Source organism: Stegostoma tigrinum, chromosome 6 (assembly GCF_030684315.1).
Source record: "Stegostoma tigrinum isolate sSteTig4 chromosome 6, sSteTig4.hap1, whole genome shotgun sequence".
Lineage (NCBI taxonomy): Eukaryota > Metazoa > Chordata > Chondrichthyes > Orectolobiformes > Stegostomatidae > Stegostoma > Stegostoma tigrinum.
In genome coordinates this window covers 105,245,344-105,264,846 of record NC_081359.1, presented here as the reverse complement: position 1 = coordinate 105,264,846, position 19,503 = coordinate 105,245,344, and the positions used below count along the sequence as shown (strand labels likewise).

At 43.8% G+C, this 19,503-nt stretch overlaps 2 protein-coding genes across 17 annotated transcripts in view; one reads left to right on the top strand and one right to left on the bottom strand.

Annotated features, from left to right (window-relative positions):
* sts (steroid sulfatase (microsomal), isozyme S) overlaps positions 1-6,735 on the bottom strand; it is a 108,643-nt gene extending 101,908 nt beyond the window's left edge. For 7 of the 12 annotated variants that reach the window (XR_007247745.2, XR_007247746.2, XR_007247747.2 and 4 more), the window contains exons 1-2: positions 6,233-6,735; positions 3,792-3,941 (exon numbers count right to left, since the gene is read on the bottom strand). Coding sequence is in view for 9 of the 12 variants with exons in the window: in XM_048532693.2 (XP_048388650.1) it covers positions 3,792-3,937 (146 nt within the window). In the remaining 3 variants the exon portion in view is untranslated. The other 5 variants (XM_048532688.1, XM_048532689.1, XM_048532691.1 and 2 more) reach the window with 5 other exon arrangements.
* Positions 6,182-19,503, top strand: part of pudp (pseudouridine 5'-phosphatase) — a 35,996-nt gene continuing 22,674 nt past the window's right edge. The window contains exons 1-4 of one of the 5 annotated variants that reach the window (XM_048532695.2): positions 6,182-6,601; positions 10,477-10,695; positions 11,738-11,875; positions 12,374-12,603. In XM_048532695.2, coding sequence (XP_048388652.1) covers positions 6,529-6,601; positions 10,477-10,695; positions 11,738-11,875; positions 12,374-12,603 — 660 coding nt within the window. In that variant the 5' untranslated portion in view covers positions 6,182-6,528. Of the gene's footprint in view, positions 6,602-6,946; positions 7,209-10,476; positions 10,696-11,737; positions 11,876-12,373; positions 12,604-19,503 lie in introns of those variants that run through there. The other 4 variants (XM_059646822.1, XM_048532697.2, XM_059646821.1 and 1 more) reach the window with 4 other exon arrangements.

Sequence of the window (19,503 nt, the reverse complement as noted above, 5' to 3'; positions counted from 1 at the left end):
CATGTTGAGTCGATCACTTAGTGGGTGTGGTACCTTCACCAAGTTGATGCACAAGCTAGGACCAAGGCTGTGCTGGAACATACAATACAGCTGGTAAAGGTGCGATTTTGTACCTTCGAGCAGCATGGGGACACCTCCAGTTCAGTCCAGTAGAGTGCTCCACACTACCCTGCGCTCTGTGCAACTGCAGCGGGCATATGGTGATGTGATGGATGCCAAGTGGTTGGGGAATAGGAGCAGTTATCCAAGGAGAAGGATGAGAACAATAAACTGGAGGCAAGTCTCCTTGCTCAAGTTCACCTGCATCATGTGCTCACAACCGGAGAAGTTTTGATTGATAGCCACTTTCAGTAGACTGTCAAGACCAAGATGCCAGTGTTTGATATGCATTGTGGCTGCAAACTGCAGCCTGTATTCATGTCCTTTCTATTCCCTTTGCTGCCCGTCAATGTGAGCTCATGTTTGGAACTGTCCGAACACTTGTCTGTATGTGATGTTCCCCGACTGGACAAAGGCAAGCTTGCAGGTCTCCAGAGAGTACTGGAGACAGGTGAACAGGGATTCAGAGAGGGTGCAGCTAAAGCTGGGTAAACTGTATGCCCTGGTGGTTAAATAGCAATGAGAATGAGAAGAGACTGTGTTCATAAGGTAGTGTAAGCCATGCTGGCTATATATCATGAAGAAGTAGGTAGTACAGACAAGGTTCACTAGGCTGCTACCAGGTATGCAAGATTATCTAATGAAGAGAGTTGAGAAGGTCGGGCTGTACTCATTGGAAATTAGAAGAATGCGAGGTTAGCTGCTACCACATCTCTAACATTGTGCTACACTCAGGCATAAAAGTACTTTGCAGTAAAATGCTTTTGTGCGTCGTAAGGATGTGGAAAGAGCCATATGAATGCAAATTTTCTTTTCTAATTGTAGGCAATCTTTCCACACCGCACCCTAACCCCCAAGCGATTTGAGCTGCTTCTTTTTTCTTTCAGACTTGATAGGGTAGATGTAGAAAAAATGGTTCCCCTCGTAGACCAGAGGGCATTATCTCAGAATAAGGGGTTGTACATTGAAGACTGAGATAAGGAGAATTTTTCTCTCTGAGGGCAGTGAATAAGGCAGGATAGGGAAATTGAAGATTATCAGGTCAGTCATGATCTCATTGTATGGCTGAGCAGGCTCAATGGGTTGAATGGCCTGCTTCTGTACCTATGCCGTATGGTCTTCTGGTCACTCCCCCATTTGGACATCATGGTTGAGGGGAACAAGCTGATGCTACATGCGATTGCGGCAAGATGTTAAACGTAGGCCCTGCCTATCATCACAGGTAGCCATAAAGGATTCTATGACGCCTTCAAAAAAGAGCAGAGGGGGTTTCTCCCCATTGTTGTGGCCATATTTATCCCACAGCATCGATTAGATCATTTTTATGTTGCTGTTTGTGGGAATTTGCACATAAATTGGTTACCACATCTCTAACATTGTACTACACGCAGGCATAAAAGTACTTTGCAGTAAAATGCTTTGGTGTGTCATGAGGATGTGGAAACAGCTATATAAATGCAAATTTTCTTTTCTAATTGTAGGCAATCTTTCCGCACCGCACCCCTACCCCCAAGCGATTTGAGCTGCTTCTTTTTTCTTTCATTCTTGTATAGAATTGTATAGAATATTGATGTTGCTGGCCATTTGTTACCTATTCCTAGTTGCCCTCAAACACATTGGAATGGTCTTGACAGCAGAGGGCCGTTAAGAATCAACTCTACTACATGGACCTGGAGTCACAGGTAGGCCAACCCAGGTAAAGACGGCAGATTATCTTTCCTGAACAACATTAGTAAATCAGATTTATTTTCATGACAATTGACAGTGGTTACATCGGCACCATTAGATTAGATTTCTTTTCTAGAATTCCAGATTTTTTGTATTTAATTGAATTGAAACCTCACAACCTATTAAGGTGGGATTGGAATCTGCATTCACTAAGCATGTGCCTGCCTATCTGGATTATTAATCTGGTAGGCATTGCTACTAGGCCCCATCGCCCTAAATTGATTGTCTTTTCTAGCTACTAATTAATTCCTTTCCCCTGAACTGGTAATAAATTGTGTGAGCAAGTTCATTCGCTTCATAATTATTTAAAAAATGCTAAGAGAAACATAACAGAACCCTGTCAAACCTGCTGGTTCAGACAGTGGTTGTGTTTAGCAATACAACAAGTGAGTTCTGCCAACTTACTAACCTCCTCCCGCTGAAAGCATGCTGATAATTGAAACCGATGCTTGAAACAGTACTGATACCACAATCCACATTTATCTTCTCTCTCATAGCCGGTTGTGCAAGACTGTACATTTTGTTTTGAAGCACAACTTAAAAGAATTTGCGATAAGCTTCTCTCTTTAAAAACTTTGTTGCATTGAATGCAAGTACTTCTCATTTCTGCCTTACCGCTTGCCAAGTTTGAACACTCCTCTCCTGAAGGTGCCAACTTCTGCAGTGCAGTAACTTCACTAGTGGTCAGGAGCCTCCAAATACATGCTTGTACTTCATGCACCTGTATCTTTGACTTGTAAGCATGGCTGCTTTATTTATGCTCTAGCTGAATACATATCTGGATCTCTGCAGGCTCTTGAACACCAGGGTGAAACTTTAACCATTACTTTGAGCATTTCCTAAGCCTCCTGATTAGGGGATATTTAACTGCCAATGATCCCAAAGCTTTTGAGATTGTAATGAAATCTACAAAATGAACTCTACATTACAACATCTGCAGCTGTGGCTCAGTGAAAAACACTCCTGACTCCTGTGTATGAAGGAAGAAGGTTAATTTCCCAATTCAAGAATAGAAGCACAAATTCCAGTTTGATTTCATGAAGAAGAGTGCTGCATTATCAAGGTCTTTTTGATGTGTCATGAAACATTTCTCCTCTCAAGTGAATTCACTACTTGATAACGAGCAGGATAATTCACCTCCGGGCCAATATTTAGTCCCTGAATGAACACCAGAGCAAATTATTTTGTCCTTACCACATTGATGCTTTTGGGAGCTTGCTGTATGCAAATTGGCTGATGTGTTCAATACACTTTCAAAAGTTATTACAAGTACAAAGCAACTTATTGGACAGTTTTTGATTGATGACTTAAAGCGTACGGGACAACTGGCAGGAGCACGGAGTTAAAGGCTCATTCATTTATATAGAATCCCTACAGTGTGGAAACAGGCCATTTGGCCCAACAAGTCCACACCAAGTCTCCCACCCATGCCCATCCCCCTACCTTATCCCTGTAATTCTGCATTTCCCATGGCTAACATGCCTAACCTACACATCCCTGGACACCATGGGCAATTTAGCATGGCCAATCCACTTAACTTGTATATCTTTGGACTGTAGGAAGAAACCCATGCAGACATGGGGAGAATATGCAAACTTGGGTGAGTCATGACCTTACTGAATGGTGAAACAGATTCAAGGGATAAAATAAATTATTTTGGCTTTAATTCTTACATCAAAGTCCATCCAACAACGCCACTCTTTAAATTATTTTCACTTTAAGTGAACTTTTTGGCCATTTACAGTTCAATTGTTGGTCTCTTGACTTTGAGCCCCTCAGTTACACAGATTTCAAATGCAGCCCTATTCAGGTGTCAGCTCACATATGCAGAGTGCTCTCCTCTGTCAGTGCTTTCATAAGGCAGGCACTGAAAAAAGCTACTTTTTCAACACCAGATTCACACATCACTGGCCGTTCATAACAACTTTAATAAAAAGAAAAGCACTACACATTGAACTTCAAACCTCAGCGTGGTGTTTCCATAACATCCCAGATCTCCAATACCAAGGTCATCAGCCATGATAAGAACATAGTTGGGCTGTGAACTTGTACTTTCTCCCAGATTTACTTTTGCCAAGTTTAGTAGAAAGAATGCCACCAAGATATTCATGTTCCTAAAAATAAACACAAAACAGAGTCACCATGATTAACGGGAATTGTGCAACACTAACCTCTCTCACACAATGTACAGTCATTTTAGCAGAGAGAAAGGGAACAATTTTCCAACAGAGTGGAGTCAAATTCTTTGCTATTGCCCATGCAGGCTGCAAGAAAACTTTCACAAGGGGCTATTCTTCAACTACAGCCAGTTGGTATCATTAATATTTCCACAACAGGGTGGGGACAGTACGGAATACGGCATCAAAATCTCACAAGCCCTTCATTGTTGTCGCTTATAAGCACTCTTTTCAGCAGTTAGACTTGCATGGCAAGCAGGATCAGGGACTGATGGCTGACTTCTGCTCCCAAGATGATGAGATATTTTGATTTGTTTCACATCAATTCAGCATATACTGAAGGACTGATTGCGCTGCATGTTGGTCTGTCCCTAAATGTCATAATTTCCAACCAGCTATTGAAAGAATAAGAGATAACAAGGTGTAGAGGTGGATGAACACAGCAGGCCAAGCAGCATCAGAGGAGCAGGAAGGCTGACGTTTCGGGCCTAGGCCCTTCTTCAGTAATTGTATGACATCATTCTTTCCCATTGTGTGGTTACAGCCACCAATTATTCACTCCATCAAATGTGCATGTTTTTGTACTTCTGATTAGTGTGTATTTACAGTCAAGTCAAAAAAGATTGTGAAATACACCACTTTATCACACTGGCCCGATGTGAAAATACGCATGAATAAGTTGAAGCAAGCCAAATACCTTTTAAGGAGATGTGACTTGAATCAAACAATGACTCAACATAGTCATTTGCATGAAATGAAAATCAAACCAGTGTTGCATGGACTTCCATGAAGAATTGTTACTCTCCTCAGTTCTATTGGAGTCAATAGTCTCTATAACCAGTGTTGCACAAGCAGACACAGAAGGACATTGATGAGGTCTCTTCGAGAGTACTGTGGGCAATTCTGGGTTGTCCTGATATAGGAAGGATGTTTTTAAATTGGAGAGAGAGTTCAGGAAAGATTTACCAGGGTGTTGCCAGGAATAGATGGCTTGAATTATAAAAATACTCTGGGATTTTTTTCATTAGAGCATAAGAGATTGAGGGGTGACTTTATTAAGGTTTGTAAAATCATAAGGAGCATAGAAAAGGTGAATAGTAAAGAGTCTTTTCCCTAGGGTGGGGGAATTTAAAGTCGAGAGGAGAAAGTTTTAAAAAGGACATGAGGGGTAACTTTTGTTTTTACCAAAAGAGTTGTTCATGTGTGGAACGAACTGGCAGAGAGGAAATGGTTACAACATTTAAAAGACAGCTGGATAAGTTCATGAATAGAAAAAAATTGCCTGCAGATAAATCGGACCAGTTTAGATGGGGAGCACGGTTGGTGTGGACTAGCTGGATCGAAGGGTTGGGTTTCCATGCAGTCCAACTCCATGATCCTACAAACTTACCCCACTTGATGTGACACAAAAGCGGCTATATCGGGCAGCCCTTAGAAACATCCTCTGAGACATGATCTCTACAATTCTTACTGACTAAACAGTAATCCACTCCTAGGATACGGTGTCTTCTTGGACAAACAGCTCAGAAGAAGTGCTGCTTACTTGCACTAGACTGAAGAGGCAGGAGAGAGGATAATGACCACATATCAAAGAGAAATCTAAATCAATGTGCAATGACAAAAAAAACTTCCTGACCTCAGCAGTGGCAACGATAGAAGTTGCAAAGGAGCTCAGTCACCTGGAGTATCTGTCAGCCTTACCTGTGGTGGTAACCCCGCCTCCAGGACAAGACACGCCCAGCACCACCTGACCACGCCCAACCCTATGACCACGCCCATTTCGTCTATGTCCCGCCCATCAACGAATGGGTCGCACCCCCCCACAGCGTGACACCGCCCCTTCACGCGGCCCCTCCTTCTTCACTAATAACCACGCCCCAAACTGCAACCGGTACACGCCCCTTGACCCCAGAACACGCCCCCTTCGCTCGTGCCGTCGCCGCTTGGCCTCGCCCCGTGTTCCAGACCCACTTCTTCACCCCTACCCCCGTCCTTAAATCGGTTACCACGCCCTGTCATTCGCTAGTCACGCCCATCATATCTGCCCACCCCCTCAACACATGGGCCCACATCCCTGCAGGTAGCCCCACCCCTCACACTCTAGCCCCGCCCCCAAGGCTGCCGCCTCCCTTCAGGTAGGCCCGCCCCTCGGCCCCGGTACTGCCGGAAAGCCGGCAGGTGGTGGCCGACTGAAACCTCACCCCGAGGTAAAAGGGAGGGATATTTGCCTTCGACAGTTTTGCTTGTTGCTTGTAAGACCAGTTACAACAATAGCGGTGCCGAGTGGATGGAGGAATACGCTTCCGTCACGACGTTTGGGTCACAACATTGACATTCAGATGGCTGACAAACCAAAATATTAATCCGTGCCCGTTTTCCGGGTGTGACGAAAAGTGGACCTCAGAATATATTTACGTTGACGGTACGGTCAGAGGAGGATTTCGGTCGGAGGTGGACTATATCCGTGACATCCACTGGATTGTAACTCTGGGAAGCTCGTCGTCGGCCATCGGTTCCTCTGGAAATGGCGGCGAGCTGTACGACAGATTTCAAGCCGGTTACTCATGTCATCTTCGACATGGACGGCCTTCTCCTCGGTCAGTGTCCGCGTGATTCCGCGCTACGTCCTTCACAGCGTTAACATGTTTGCGACGCTTGCTAACCGCAGCGCTCCCGGTTTGTCACCGGCTCCGTATCCCGCCGTCCATTACTAACTGTAATGTCAGTTCATCCCGGCCCCGGGGCTGTCAATCACCTCCATGACCCCGCCCCTGACTGAATCTGCACCGCCCACTTCCCGAACGGGCCATCAATAACCCTCTGGATTCCGCCCTCTACTCATCAGGCCCCGCCCACCCCCGAAAGAGCCGTCAATCACCCCCGGGCACCCCCCCCCGCCTTCGAGGCCACGCCCCTCTCCCCCTCCTGCTTCGACACTCCTAACTCTCTCTTTACCTCCTCCTGCCTGACCCTCACATCCCCCTTTTCACCCAACCACCCTGTTCCCCCTTAACATCCACACACCGCCACCCACCCCTTCTCTCAACACCTCTTTCCTGCCCGAATCCTTGATTCTTCACCTCTCCACCCCTTCCCTTCTCTAGCCCCAACCCTTCTCCTCCATTTCCATGCTACCACAAGGATCGGTGCTGGGTCCATTGCTTTTTGTCATTTATGTAAATGATTTGGATGTGAACGTAGAAGGTATGGTTAGTACGTTTGGAGGTGAAACCAAAATTGGAGGTGTGGGGACAGTGAAGAAAGTTATCTCAGAGTAAGATGGGCTCTTGATAAGATGGACCAATGGGCTGACGTGTGGCAGATGGAGTTTAATTTGGTTAAATTTGAAGTGCTGCATTTTGGAAAGGCAAAACAAGGTGGAATATATACACTTAATGGGAACGTCTAGGGGATTGTTGCTGAACGAAGAGACCTTGGAGTGCAGGTTCATAGTTCCTTGAAAGTGGAATTGCAGGAAGATAGGATAGAGAAGGCAGTGTTTGATATGCTTGCCTTAATTGGTCGGTGCATTGAGTATAGGAATTGGGAGGTATGTTGCAGCTGTACAGGACCTTGGTTAGACCACTATGGGAAAACTCTATGCAGTTCTGGTCTCCCTGCTGTAGGAAGGACACTGAATCTTGTAAGGTTTCAGTAAAGATTTACAAGAATGTTGCCAGCGTTGGAGGGTTTGAGCTATAGGGAGAGGCCGAAAAGGCTGAGGCTATTTTCCCTTTAGTGCTGGATGCTGAGAGGTGACCTTATAGAGGTTTGCAAAATCATGAGGTCTTGGACAGGGTAAATAGGCAAAGTCTTTCTTTTCCCCGAGGTGGTGAATTCAAAAGCCAGAAGACATAGGTTTAAGGTGAAAAAGATTTAAAAGGGATCTAAGGGGCAATGTTTTCACACAGAGGATGGTGCGTGTATGAAATGAGCTGCCTGAAGTGTTGGAGGCTGGTATAATTACAATATTTAAAAGGCACCTGGATGGCTTTCTGAATAGGAAGGGTTTATAGAGATATGGGCCAAATGCTGGCAAATGGGGTTGGATTAATTTAGGATATCTGGTCAGCATGGACAAGTTGGTCCAAATGTATTGTTTCCATGCTGTTTACCTCTATGACTCTGATTTTAAAAAAAGTTGCAAAGTACTGCTAGAATATCTGAAACTACTTCAGAAAAAGTAGAAGAATGAAAGATGACCTTACTGAAACACAGAATTCTTAGGGGGCTGGATAGTGTAGGTGGGAGGTTGTTTCATTTTGTGGTAAAGTCTAGGATCAGCGGGCATCACCTTAGAACAAGGCATAACGCACTTAAGGCACAGATGAGAAGGCATTTTTTTCTATCGTAATAAACCTGTGGATTCTTTAATGCAGTGGGTAGTTAAGCCTGGGTCATTAAGTATAGTCAAGACTGAGACTAATCAGTTAGGAAATTGAGGTTCCTTTGTTCTTTTTTAATTCACGGGATGACAGCATCACTGGCTAGGCAGGCATTTATTGTCCATCCCTAAGTTAAGAGTCAACCACATTGCTCTAGATCTGGAGGCATATTTAGGCCAGACCTGGTAAGGATGGCTTTTTCCTTCGTTAAAGGACATTAGTGAATCACATGGGTTTTTCTGACAATCGGCAATGGATTCATGGTCAACTTAATTCCAGATACTTATTGAATTTAAATTCCACAACCTGCTGTGGCAGGATTTGAACCAAGATCCCCAAAACATTACCTGGGCCTCTGGATTAATAGTCTAACAATAATACCACTAGCCATTGCCCCCGCCTTGGTTATGGGGAAAAGGCAGGAAAGTGGAGTTGAGGATTGTCAAATCAGTCATGATTTCATCGAATAGCGTCTTTTTCTCCTCCTATAGCTTATTGTCTTATGGAAATAAATGACAGACAGCCAGAGAAGCACAAATCCCCTGAATGGATTAAAAATGCCTGTACAGCTTCACATTCAAGAAGCTCAGCATGACTCAGGATAAATCGCGATGCATGTCTGACCCATTCACCGCCTTCAGTAGTCACTCCCTTCACTGCCAATGAACAGTTTCCCTACGCCTCAACTACTGCAGCAATTCAAGAAGGCAGCCCATCACCACCTTCAGAAACGCAAATAGGGATGGGCAATAAATCCTGGCCCATCCAGTGACACCTGCATTTCATGAAGGAATTTTTAAACATGTCCTTAAGCGGGAAATTCACTTTACATATTTCAGCACCAGAATATCATATGCGTGATGTTCCTGTCCATTTAGAAACGGAACTGTTGTATCTTCTGTCTTGTAGTTAGTAATGCCACGGGAGATTTTCTGCTGTAACACAGTCCTCTGTTGCTCATTTGGCTTGCCTCTAAATCGTAAAGTCCTGGATCCAACTTAGCTCAAGGACTTCAACATAGAAATCAAGGCTGAGGTGCCATGGTTAGACTCAGTGGAAGCTGCACCTTTGAGGGTTCTGTATTTTGGGAGGTTCCTTAGCTCAGTTGGCTGGACAGCTGATTTACGATGCGGCATGATGCCGACAGAGGGGGTTAGTTCCTGCGCTGCCTGGGATTACCTTGAAGGACTCTCCTTCTCAACCTCTCCCCTCACCTGAGGTGTGGAGACCCTCAGGTTAATTTGCCACCAAGTCATGTCTCTGTAATAAAGTCTGTTAGAACTTAGTCTTAGGTTGTGGAATTTAAATTCAATAGGTATCTGGAATTAAGTTGACCATGAATCTATTGCCGATTGTCAGAAAAACCCATGTGATTCACTAATGTCCTTTAACGAAGGAAAAAGCCATCCTTACCAGGTCTGGCCTAAATATGCCTCCAGACCTAACCTAGTGGCAACTTAGTCTTTTTTTAATTATCATTTTAAGTGAGACTTTAAACAGGGTGAGATCCTGTCAATTATGCAAAAGTTCCCATGGTACTGTATTGGCAAAGGTCGTTATTCCCTGCATCCTTCTAATATTTATTTCTCTCTCAATATTCTTTCAACAAATAATCTGGTCATTATTACATTACAAGTTGCATATTCTTGCTGCAGGTAAACTAGCTTCTGCATTTCTCAGAAGAATAAGTATACTTCAAAGCGCTCTATTGGTTGTAAACCTCTGTGAGATATCCTGTGGCCGTGGAAAACTGCATAAATGAAAAGGACTTCTTTTCTTCACACCGTCCTTCCCTTCCTCTGGATCATGGCTGCATCCAGACCAATGTTATGCATTCACAGCATTTCCAAAGCTGAGAGCAGTTGTGGATCAAATCTCCTGAATTAATCAAGGGTTATGGGGAAAGGGCAGGAGAGTGGAATTGAGGATTATCGGATCACTCGTGCTCTTTACTCCTTTACTTCTGCATTTACGAAACTGCATGTTAACATAGTACATTCCAGTTCCATTGATTGAGCAGGGGAAGGGTATGGTTGAATATTTTTGCATGTAATGTTATTTCCTTCTCTGATTCTCTCCTTTCGTAGACACGGAAAGACTGTACACTCTTGTGTTTGATGAAGTCTGTGGACGTTACAATAAGAAGTTTACATGGGAGTTGAAATCCATGATTATGGGTATGCAGACCATGGCTGTGGCCAAAATTATTTGTGACAAACTGGAACTTCCAATCACTCCAGAGGAATTTGTGGAGGAATGTTCTGTTATAGAGAAACGTCTGTTCGCTTGTGCAAACCTAATGCCAGGTAACTGTCAGTCATTTACAAAGAGAAGTCTATCTCCATTGTTAAGTCAATAAGCAGTTATGCCATGGAGAGACAGTAAAGAAAAATTAGGGTGAATGACACCATTTCGATCCTTAGAACATTCCAATGCCGATAATTAAAAAGTCACAGATTAGTGGAATTCTGGATTCCCACAGTGTCATTTGTCACTCAATTTATATCTTCAAGGTGAAGACCAATAAAAGGGATTCCAAGGCTGTCGTAGAGTCATACAGCATGGAAACAGACCCTTCAATCCAACTAGTCCACACTGACCTTGTTCTCAAACCAAACTAGACCCACTTGCCTACATTTGGCCCTTATCTCTCTGAGCCTTTCCTATTCATGCACTTATCCAAATGTCTTTTAAATGTTGTAGCTGTGCCTGCATCCTCCACTTCGCCTGAAAGTTCATTCCTCACACAAATCATTGTCTGTGTAAACAAAAATGTTGCTCTTCATGCCCTTTTTAAATTTTTTTCCTCTCAGCCGAAAAATATGCCCCTTAGTTTCATACGGGTCCACAACAACGAAAGAGGCCCTTTGGCCCATCGAGCTTGTGCCAGTCAAAAGCAACCACCTAAGTATTTGAATCCCATTTTCCAGCACTTGTATGTCTTGACATTGCAAGTGCATGTCTAAATCCTTCTTAAATGTTATGAAGGTTTCTACCTCTACCAACCTTGCAAGTTCTGACTTGAGAAGCTGAATAAAGCCTACTGATATTCACAGCCAATAATATTTCACAGTACAGTTGTTGTTATTTCATAGAAAGACACGATACCAATCGGATAATGATCAGGTAATGTGTTCTTATAATATTAGCTGGAGTTTTGGTATTGGTCATGACAGCAAGGAGAAACTAGCCACAGGCACTCATTCCTCCCAGGTTGATGGTACAGTTTCTTCGCAGACCAATCATCCATATGTTGAATTAGGCAGCAGAAGACTATGAAGAGCTTTACAAGACTTTTATTGTAAATCTTTCGCACACACCACCCTTTTGAATCTTTTCCCTGTACAGTAGACAACCCTAGGGAGAAACATAGCTTTTGTGTTCTAAGTCAACCTGTTCTGATGCTATTCCACACACATTTGGAGAAGGTGGGACTGGAACCTGGATTTTCTTACTTAGAGATTTTCTTACCAAGCATCCCAAAAGGTAGGAGCATAATTTAGAAATTTTCTGTTCAACTTGTACAGTGATGTTGTTGTGCACCTCTGGTGCAGGTAGTTCTTGAACCTGGGCCTCCTGGTTCAGAGGCAGGGATCTACCACTGCCCTACACAGCCCTTGGCTTGAATACTGCCAATGCAAACTCCAGTGAGCATCCCCTGCTGTCAGTAGACTCTTGGGGCTGTTCTGGTTTACCCTTAAAGAGACGCATTTTGGATTTAAATGGGAAAACACTGATCATAGGTTCAGTTAATGCTCACTATTAATCAGGCATATTGGAAGAACAGGGGGAAAAAAAGTAATTTTGCTATGATTTGTGTTACCCTCTCCCTGGCCATTCCATGCGCCATCCAATGGCGGCCCAGCAGGCCTGTTGATGCTGGCAGGCACGTTACATTTCTTGAGCACGGATGCTTGGATGTTGCACCCTAATGGGTTCATTGAAATTAGTTAACTATTGCACCTTTTCCTGGTCTTCCCTAAGGCGTAGAGAGGTTAGTTCACCATCTCAGTGAACACAGTGTGCCAATCGCAGTGGCTACCAGCTCACCGAAGGAAAAGTATAACCTAAAGACATCCAGGCACAAGAAATTCTTCTGCTTATTCCACCACATTGTGTGTGGCGATGACCCTGATGTGAAGAAAAGCAAGCCTGCACCTGACAGCTTCCTGGTCTGTGCGAAGAGATTTCAGCCTCCACCACCTATTGAAAAGGTAGGACAGAGCAAGCTAGTGCCAGTTTTAGTTCCACTTTTCCTGTGTTTTCATATTCCTATCAAGGTCCTGCCACTTGCTTTTATTACATTACCTATTAGTGAGCCAGGCATTATCGACTACTTTTCAGTTCATCACAAAGTTTACTAAATGATGTATGTGATAATTCAAAGGAACATGGGCATTAGAGTGGATAATTCAGGTTCAACAAGGGTTGGTCTGAACTCGTGATGTTAGGTATTTGGAATAAGAACTAGCAGCAGTAGTAGGCCAATCAGCCCCTTAAGCCTGCTCCACCGTTGGATAATATCATGGCTGATCTCATCTTGGCCTCAACTTTACATTCCTGCTCATTCTCCATAACCTTTTGAGCTGTTACTAAGTAAAAAATCTCTCTCTTACTTAAATTTATTTGTGTGCCGAGCTCCATCGAGTTCTGGAGTAGTGAATTCTACAGATTCACGACCCTTTTATGAGAAGTACATTTTGTTTCCTAACTTTCTGTTTGAAATCTGCTAGCCCTTATCGTAGATGACAAAGTATGGAGCTGGATGAACACAGCAGGTCAAGCAGCATCTTAGGAGCACAAAAGCTGACGTTTTGGGCCAAGACCCTTCATCAGAAAAGGGGGAGGGGAAGAGAGTTCTGAAATAAATAGGGAGAGAGTGGGAGACGGATCAAAGATGGATAGAGGAGAAGATAGATGAAGAGGAGACAGACAAGTTAAAGGGGCGGGGATGGAGCCTGTAGAGGTGAGTGTAGGTTGGAAGGTAGGGAGGGGATAGGTCAGTCCGGGGAGGACAGACAGGTCAAGGTGGGGCGGGATGAGGTTGGTAGGTACGAATTGGATGTGCGGCTTGAGGTAAGACGAGGGGATAGGTGAGAGGAAGAACAGGTTAGGGAGGCGGAGACAAGCTGGGCTGGTTTTGGGATGCAGTGGGGGGAGGAGAGATTTTGAAGCTTGTGAAATCCACATTGATACCATTGGGCTGCAGCGTTCCCAAGCGGAATATGAGTTCCTGCAACCTTCGGGTGGCGTCATTGTGGCACCGCAGGAGGCCCAGGATGGACATGTCGTCTGAGGAATGGGAGGGGGAGTTGAAATGGTTCGCGACTGGGAGGTGCAGTTGTTTATTATGAACTGAGCGGAGGTGTTCTGCAAAGCGGCCCCCAAGCCTCCTCTTGGTTTCCCCAATGTAGAGGAGGCCACAAAGGGAACAGTGGATGCAGTATACCACATTAGCAGATGTGCAAGTGAGCATCTGCTTGATGTGGAAAGTCTTCTGGTGGCCTGGGATGTGGGTGAGGGAGGAGGTGTGGGGGCAAGTGTAGCATTTCCTGCGGTTGCAGGGGAAAGTGCCGGATGTGGTGGGGTTGGAGGGGAGTGTGGAACAGACAAGGAGGTTACGGAGAGAGTGGTCCCTCTGGAAAGGGTGGGGATGGAAAAATAGCTTGGGTGGTGGGGGGGTCGGATTGTAGATGGCGGAAGTGTCGGAGGATGATGCGTTGGATCCGGAGGTTGGTGGGGTGGTATATGAGGATGAGGGGGATTCTCTTTTGGCGGTTATTGCGGGGACGTGCTGTGAGGGATGAGTTGCGGGAAATGCGGAAGACACGGTCGAGGACGTTCTCGACCACTGTTGGGGGGAATTTGTGGTCCTTGAAGAACTTGGACATCTGGGATGTACATCTGGAATGCCTCATCCTGGGAGCAGATGCGGCGGAGGCAAAGGAATTGGGAATGAGGGATGGAATTTTTGCAGAAAGATGTGTGGGAGGAGGTGTACTCTAGGTAGCTATGGGAGTCGGTGGGCTTGAAATGGATATCGATTTCTAGGTGAGATGGAGACAGAGAGGTCCAGGAAGGTGAGGGATGTGTTGGAGACGGTCCAGTTGAACTTGAGGTTGAGGTGGAAGTTGTTGGTGAAGTGGATGAACTGTTCGAGCTCCTCTTGGGAGCACGAGGAGGCGCCGATACAGTCATCGATGTAACAGAGGAAGAGGTGGGGTTTGGGGCCAGTGTAGGTATGGAAGAGGGATTGTTCCACGTAACTTACAAAGAGACAGGCATAGATTGGGCCCATGCGGGTACCCATCGCCACCCACTTTGTCCTAAAACTGTGACCTGTCATTCTAGATTGCCTGATGTAAGGAATCACCCTCTGTACGTCTACTTTGTCAACCCCCTTTAGTATCTTATATACCTCAATTAGATCGCCCATTTTTCTAAACTCCAGAGAGTGCAGCACTAAACTGCTCAATCTTCCTTTGATGTGGAGGTACTGTTGTTGGACTGGGGTGGACAAGGTCAGAAGTCACATGGCACCAGGCTATAGTCCAAGAGGTTTATTTGAAATCACAAGCTTTTGAAGTGCTGCCCCTTCATCAGATAAAGTGAGAAAAAGCAAACAGGCACAGAATTTATTGGCAGAGAGATCATCGGGCAGAGAGAGCTTAAAAGATCATACAAATGCTCTAAGTGGAGTATAATAAGTCTCTGCAGATGAGCAAAAGTGTCGGATGGTTTGAGGAAAGTGTCAACTGCTGAAAATGAAGGGGGTGACCTATAATCTGATTAATTGAGACAGAGAGATAATTACAGAAAATTAGAAATAGTGTGGTGCTGGAGACAAACTAACCAGCTGGAATATCATGAGTTGAATGCTGAGGGTCTAACCAAAATAACAAGTAATCCAAAACTGTACACATCAATTAAGCAGAGAGATCATAGATAATAGGAACTGCAGATGCTAGAGAATCCAAGATAACAAAGTGTGAAGCTGGATGAACACAGCAGGCCAAGCAGCATCTCAGGAGCACAAAAGCTGACGTTTCGGGCCTAGACCCTTCATCAGAGAGATCATAGCAAGTTATCAATGTGATGGTGTTAAAACAGGTCAGTAAGGAAGGTTTTACAAATACAGAACAGTATGGTGGGATTCATGTAGCACGACATGAACACAAGATCGTGCTTGAGGCTGTCTTCATCAGTACAGGACTTGGGTTTCAGTTTCTGCTCAGTGATTCTGCGTTGTTGTGTATCTTGAAGGCTGCCTTAGAGTGTTCCCTGACTGGGACCGACCATTTCTGTCCAGCGATTCTTGCATGGCATCCATTCATCTGTTGTTGTAGCGTCTGCATGGTCTCACCAATGTACCATTGCCTTGGGCATCTATGCCTGCAACATATGAGATAGACAATATTGGCCAAGTCATATCAGTATCTGCTGTGTACGTGGTGGGTGGTGTTCCCATGTGTGATGGTAGTGTCCATGTCATTGATCTGACATGTCTTGCAGAGGTTGTCATGGTAGGGTTGTGAGGTGTTGTGGTCGAAGTTGTCCTGAAAGCTGGGTAGTTTGCTGCGAATGATTGTCTGTTTAAAGTTTGGCAGTTGTTTGAAGGTGACAAGCGGGAGCATAGGAATGATCTTGGTGAGATGACTGTCATCATGTTGAAGGCTGCGAAGAACATGGCGTAGTTTCTCTGCTCTGGGGAAGTATTGGATGACAAAGAGCACTCTATCAGGCATGTCCTATGTCTGTCTTCTGAGGAGATTTTTGCAGTTTTTTGCTGGTTGTTTCATTGGGTTTGCTGTTGACATCTTTATTCGTAAGCCAATCTCCCCTGATACATCTAAATCAGTCCTCAAATAACGGGACTAAAACTTACACAATATTCCAGGTGCAGTCTCACTAATGCCTTGCACAGTTGCAGCAGCACTTCCTTACTTTTCCACTAATCTTTTACCAACAAATGCCGAAATTCTATTTGCCTTCCTTATTACCTGCTGTAACTGCACATCACTTTTCAGCGATTCATTCACGAGGATATCCAGATCCCTCTGCGCTGAAGCATGCTAAAATTTCTCTCCATTTAGATAATAAGTTGTCTTTTTATTCCTCCAACCAAAATGGATAACCTCACACTTATCCACATGAAACTTCATCTGCCAAATTTTGGTCCATTCACAGAACCCATCCATATCTTTCTGTAGATTTTTTTTATTATTTCTTAATTATTTCCACCTATTTTAGAATTCGGATTACATACGAAATAGGTTTCTTGAGGCTGCTCTACCATATAATGACATCATGGCTGACCCATGTCAAAGTCGTTTTCCTATACTATATGCATATCCCATGAAATTTGATCTCAGTCTTGAACATATTCAACAATTAAGCTCCACAGCCCTCTGGGATAGGAAATTCCAAAGACTTAACATCTGCCGATTGAAGAAATTCTTCCTCATTTTAAACTGAAGTTCTAGACCTCCTCCAAAGGAGAAACATCCTTCCTGGACCTACAATCTAGACCGTATAAGAATTTTGTATGTTTGAATGGTACCATCTCTTATTATTCTAAACTCCAGAGAATATAGGACCAGTCTATTTTATCTTTCCTCGTGGGACAATCTCAGAGATTGGTTTGGTGAATCTTTGTTGTGCTTCCTCTCTGGGAAGTGTACATTTGCTTACATAAGACCAAAAGTGCTCACACAAGGCTCAACAAGTTCCTGTGCTGTACAGTTCGGTATAATTTCAAGATGGTAGCTTTGCTATTCTTGTAATTCATGATAAATAATAATGGGTTGAATGGTACCAGACTTTGCGTCAGCCAGTAATGCTTCTAAAGCTTCAGAGCTGATTGGTCCAGTACCATTAGGAGCCTGCTACTTCCTTTGAACTGAGCTCCCTATGCTGCACCTCAATGCCGATCCAGAGCCTTTTTCTGGATCTTTTGAGATTGTCAGCACAAATCAGGTTCCTGAAGCCTGCAGTAATAGACAGCTCAAAATATTTGGGATAACAGAGCAGGGAAAAGCAATAACAAACCATGGGTATTGGTGAGTGGCTTGATTTATGCCTTTTAATCGACCTATTCAACAATGTTTCTGTACATCTCTGGAACAGGTGGGACACTAAGACAGCACCACAGCAGCCCAGTGAGTGTTTCTTAAAAAACATTTGCAACATCAGTGTGTTGATAAAGCCATCAGTTCTTGTTCACAGCCCGTAATAAAAAGGAAGTCTTAACAATGCACTTAGAAAGTTAACATATGGTCTGACAAAGTCAACATAGTTTGAGGCAACAAAATTGTGTTTGATAAGTTTAATAGAACTTTTACTTAACTAATAAGAGAAATAAAGAGAAGCCAGTAGATGTAGTATACCTGGACTTCCAAAAGGCATTTGACAAGGTGCCATACAAAAAGTTAATAGGTAAGCTCATAGAGTTGGGAGTGGGTGTGAACTATTAGCTTGGGAAGGGAATTCATTAATATAGGGACAGGAAGCCAAGAGTAGGAATAAATAGAACATTCTTTATTTGCTAGGCTGTGACTTGTGGAATGCCAAACGATCAGTGCTGGGAACTATCAGCTGTTTACGGCTTATTAATGGCTTTTACAAACAGATAGAGACTAGATTGTTAGTTTGCTGACATGACAAAGATGGCTGGAAGTGTAAGTTTTGAAGACACAGAGGTTGCAAAGAAATAAAGATAGATTAAGTGAGTGGACAGCATGATGGCAGATGCAGGGATTGTGATGTTGTTCACTTTTATTGTAAGAATAGGTGAGCAGAATTATTTTTAAAAGCCACAATGTCCAGGAGACTTTGGGTATGTTTATACATGAACTTCAGGAAGTTAGCATGTAAATTTGGCAAACAATACAGAAGGCAAATGGCTTTATTCCAAGAAACTGGAGTACAATTTTTAAAAAAAGTAAGTTTTCCAATAAATGTACAGGGCATTAGTGACTTTGAATGCTATGTGTAGTTTTGGTGTGAATATTTAAAGAATAATATACTTGTATTGGAGGAGGGGCTATGAAGGTTTGCCAGATTGGTTTCAATGATGAGTGGGTTGCCATTTGAAAAGCAATGGAAATTGGGGCCATACAGAGATGATTTCATTGGAGCATACAAGACTTGAAATGATTCAAAGCTTTATTTTTATATTGGTGAAAACACATGGCAGCCTCATTAAGACATTAAAACCCATTAATGTGGGAAAATAGACATTGGCTATATTAAAACTTTAGATCTGCATTTCCTCCCCACAAAATTTTAATTCAGATACAGAGCAAAGCGATAATGTACAGTTGGCATCTCCTATTCTTTGGGTAAAGTTTGATCCGTGCAGTAGAAATTTCACTGTCCCCAAAAGACCTGGTGTAAGGCACAAAGGCAAAACTTTAGCTTACGCCAATAGTTGCAAAAATAAACATCATCCAGGACAAAGCAGCCTACTTCAGTGGCATCCCATTCAGTATTTTCTCCACCACTAATGCACATTGGCAACAAGATGAACTGTAGCAACTCACCCAGGCTCCTTCGACAGCACCTTCCATGACGTCTTCCACCAGAGGGTCAAGAGCAGTACACGCGTGGGGTCATCACCACCTGCGAAGATCCCCTCCAATCCACACATCATCCTGTTCTTGAAACCATATCTTCAGTGTCGTTGGATCAAAACCTTGGAACTTCCTACTTGCATCCCAAGAAAGGCCGCTTCTTCCTCAAGGGAAATTCAGGATGGGCAATAAATATTGGCCTAGTCAATGACACCAATTTTCCATGGACATGTAAAAACGAAACTGAAATATGTCAACCTTAAAAGTGCAACTGGAACAGTTCGGGAGCAGATTCTTCCTGCAGTTCGGATTGATGGGGTGTTTTTTCACACCCTCTTTCCAGTGTGCATTCATTGGCATAGAAAAAAGTCACAGGGTCACCACTGCACTGAGCTGCAGAAACATAGTTTTTCTGCCAGTAACAACTAGATTGCAAAAGAACAACATCCAGCCAGACACAAGGCAGAAATTTCCATGAGCAATGAGCCAGGCTCACAGCATGCAGGGGAGGAACTGAGCTGGTGATAAAAGGGACTTCCATTG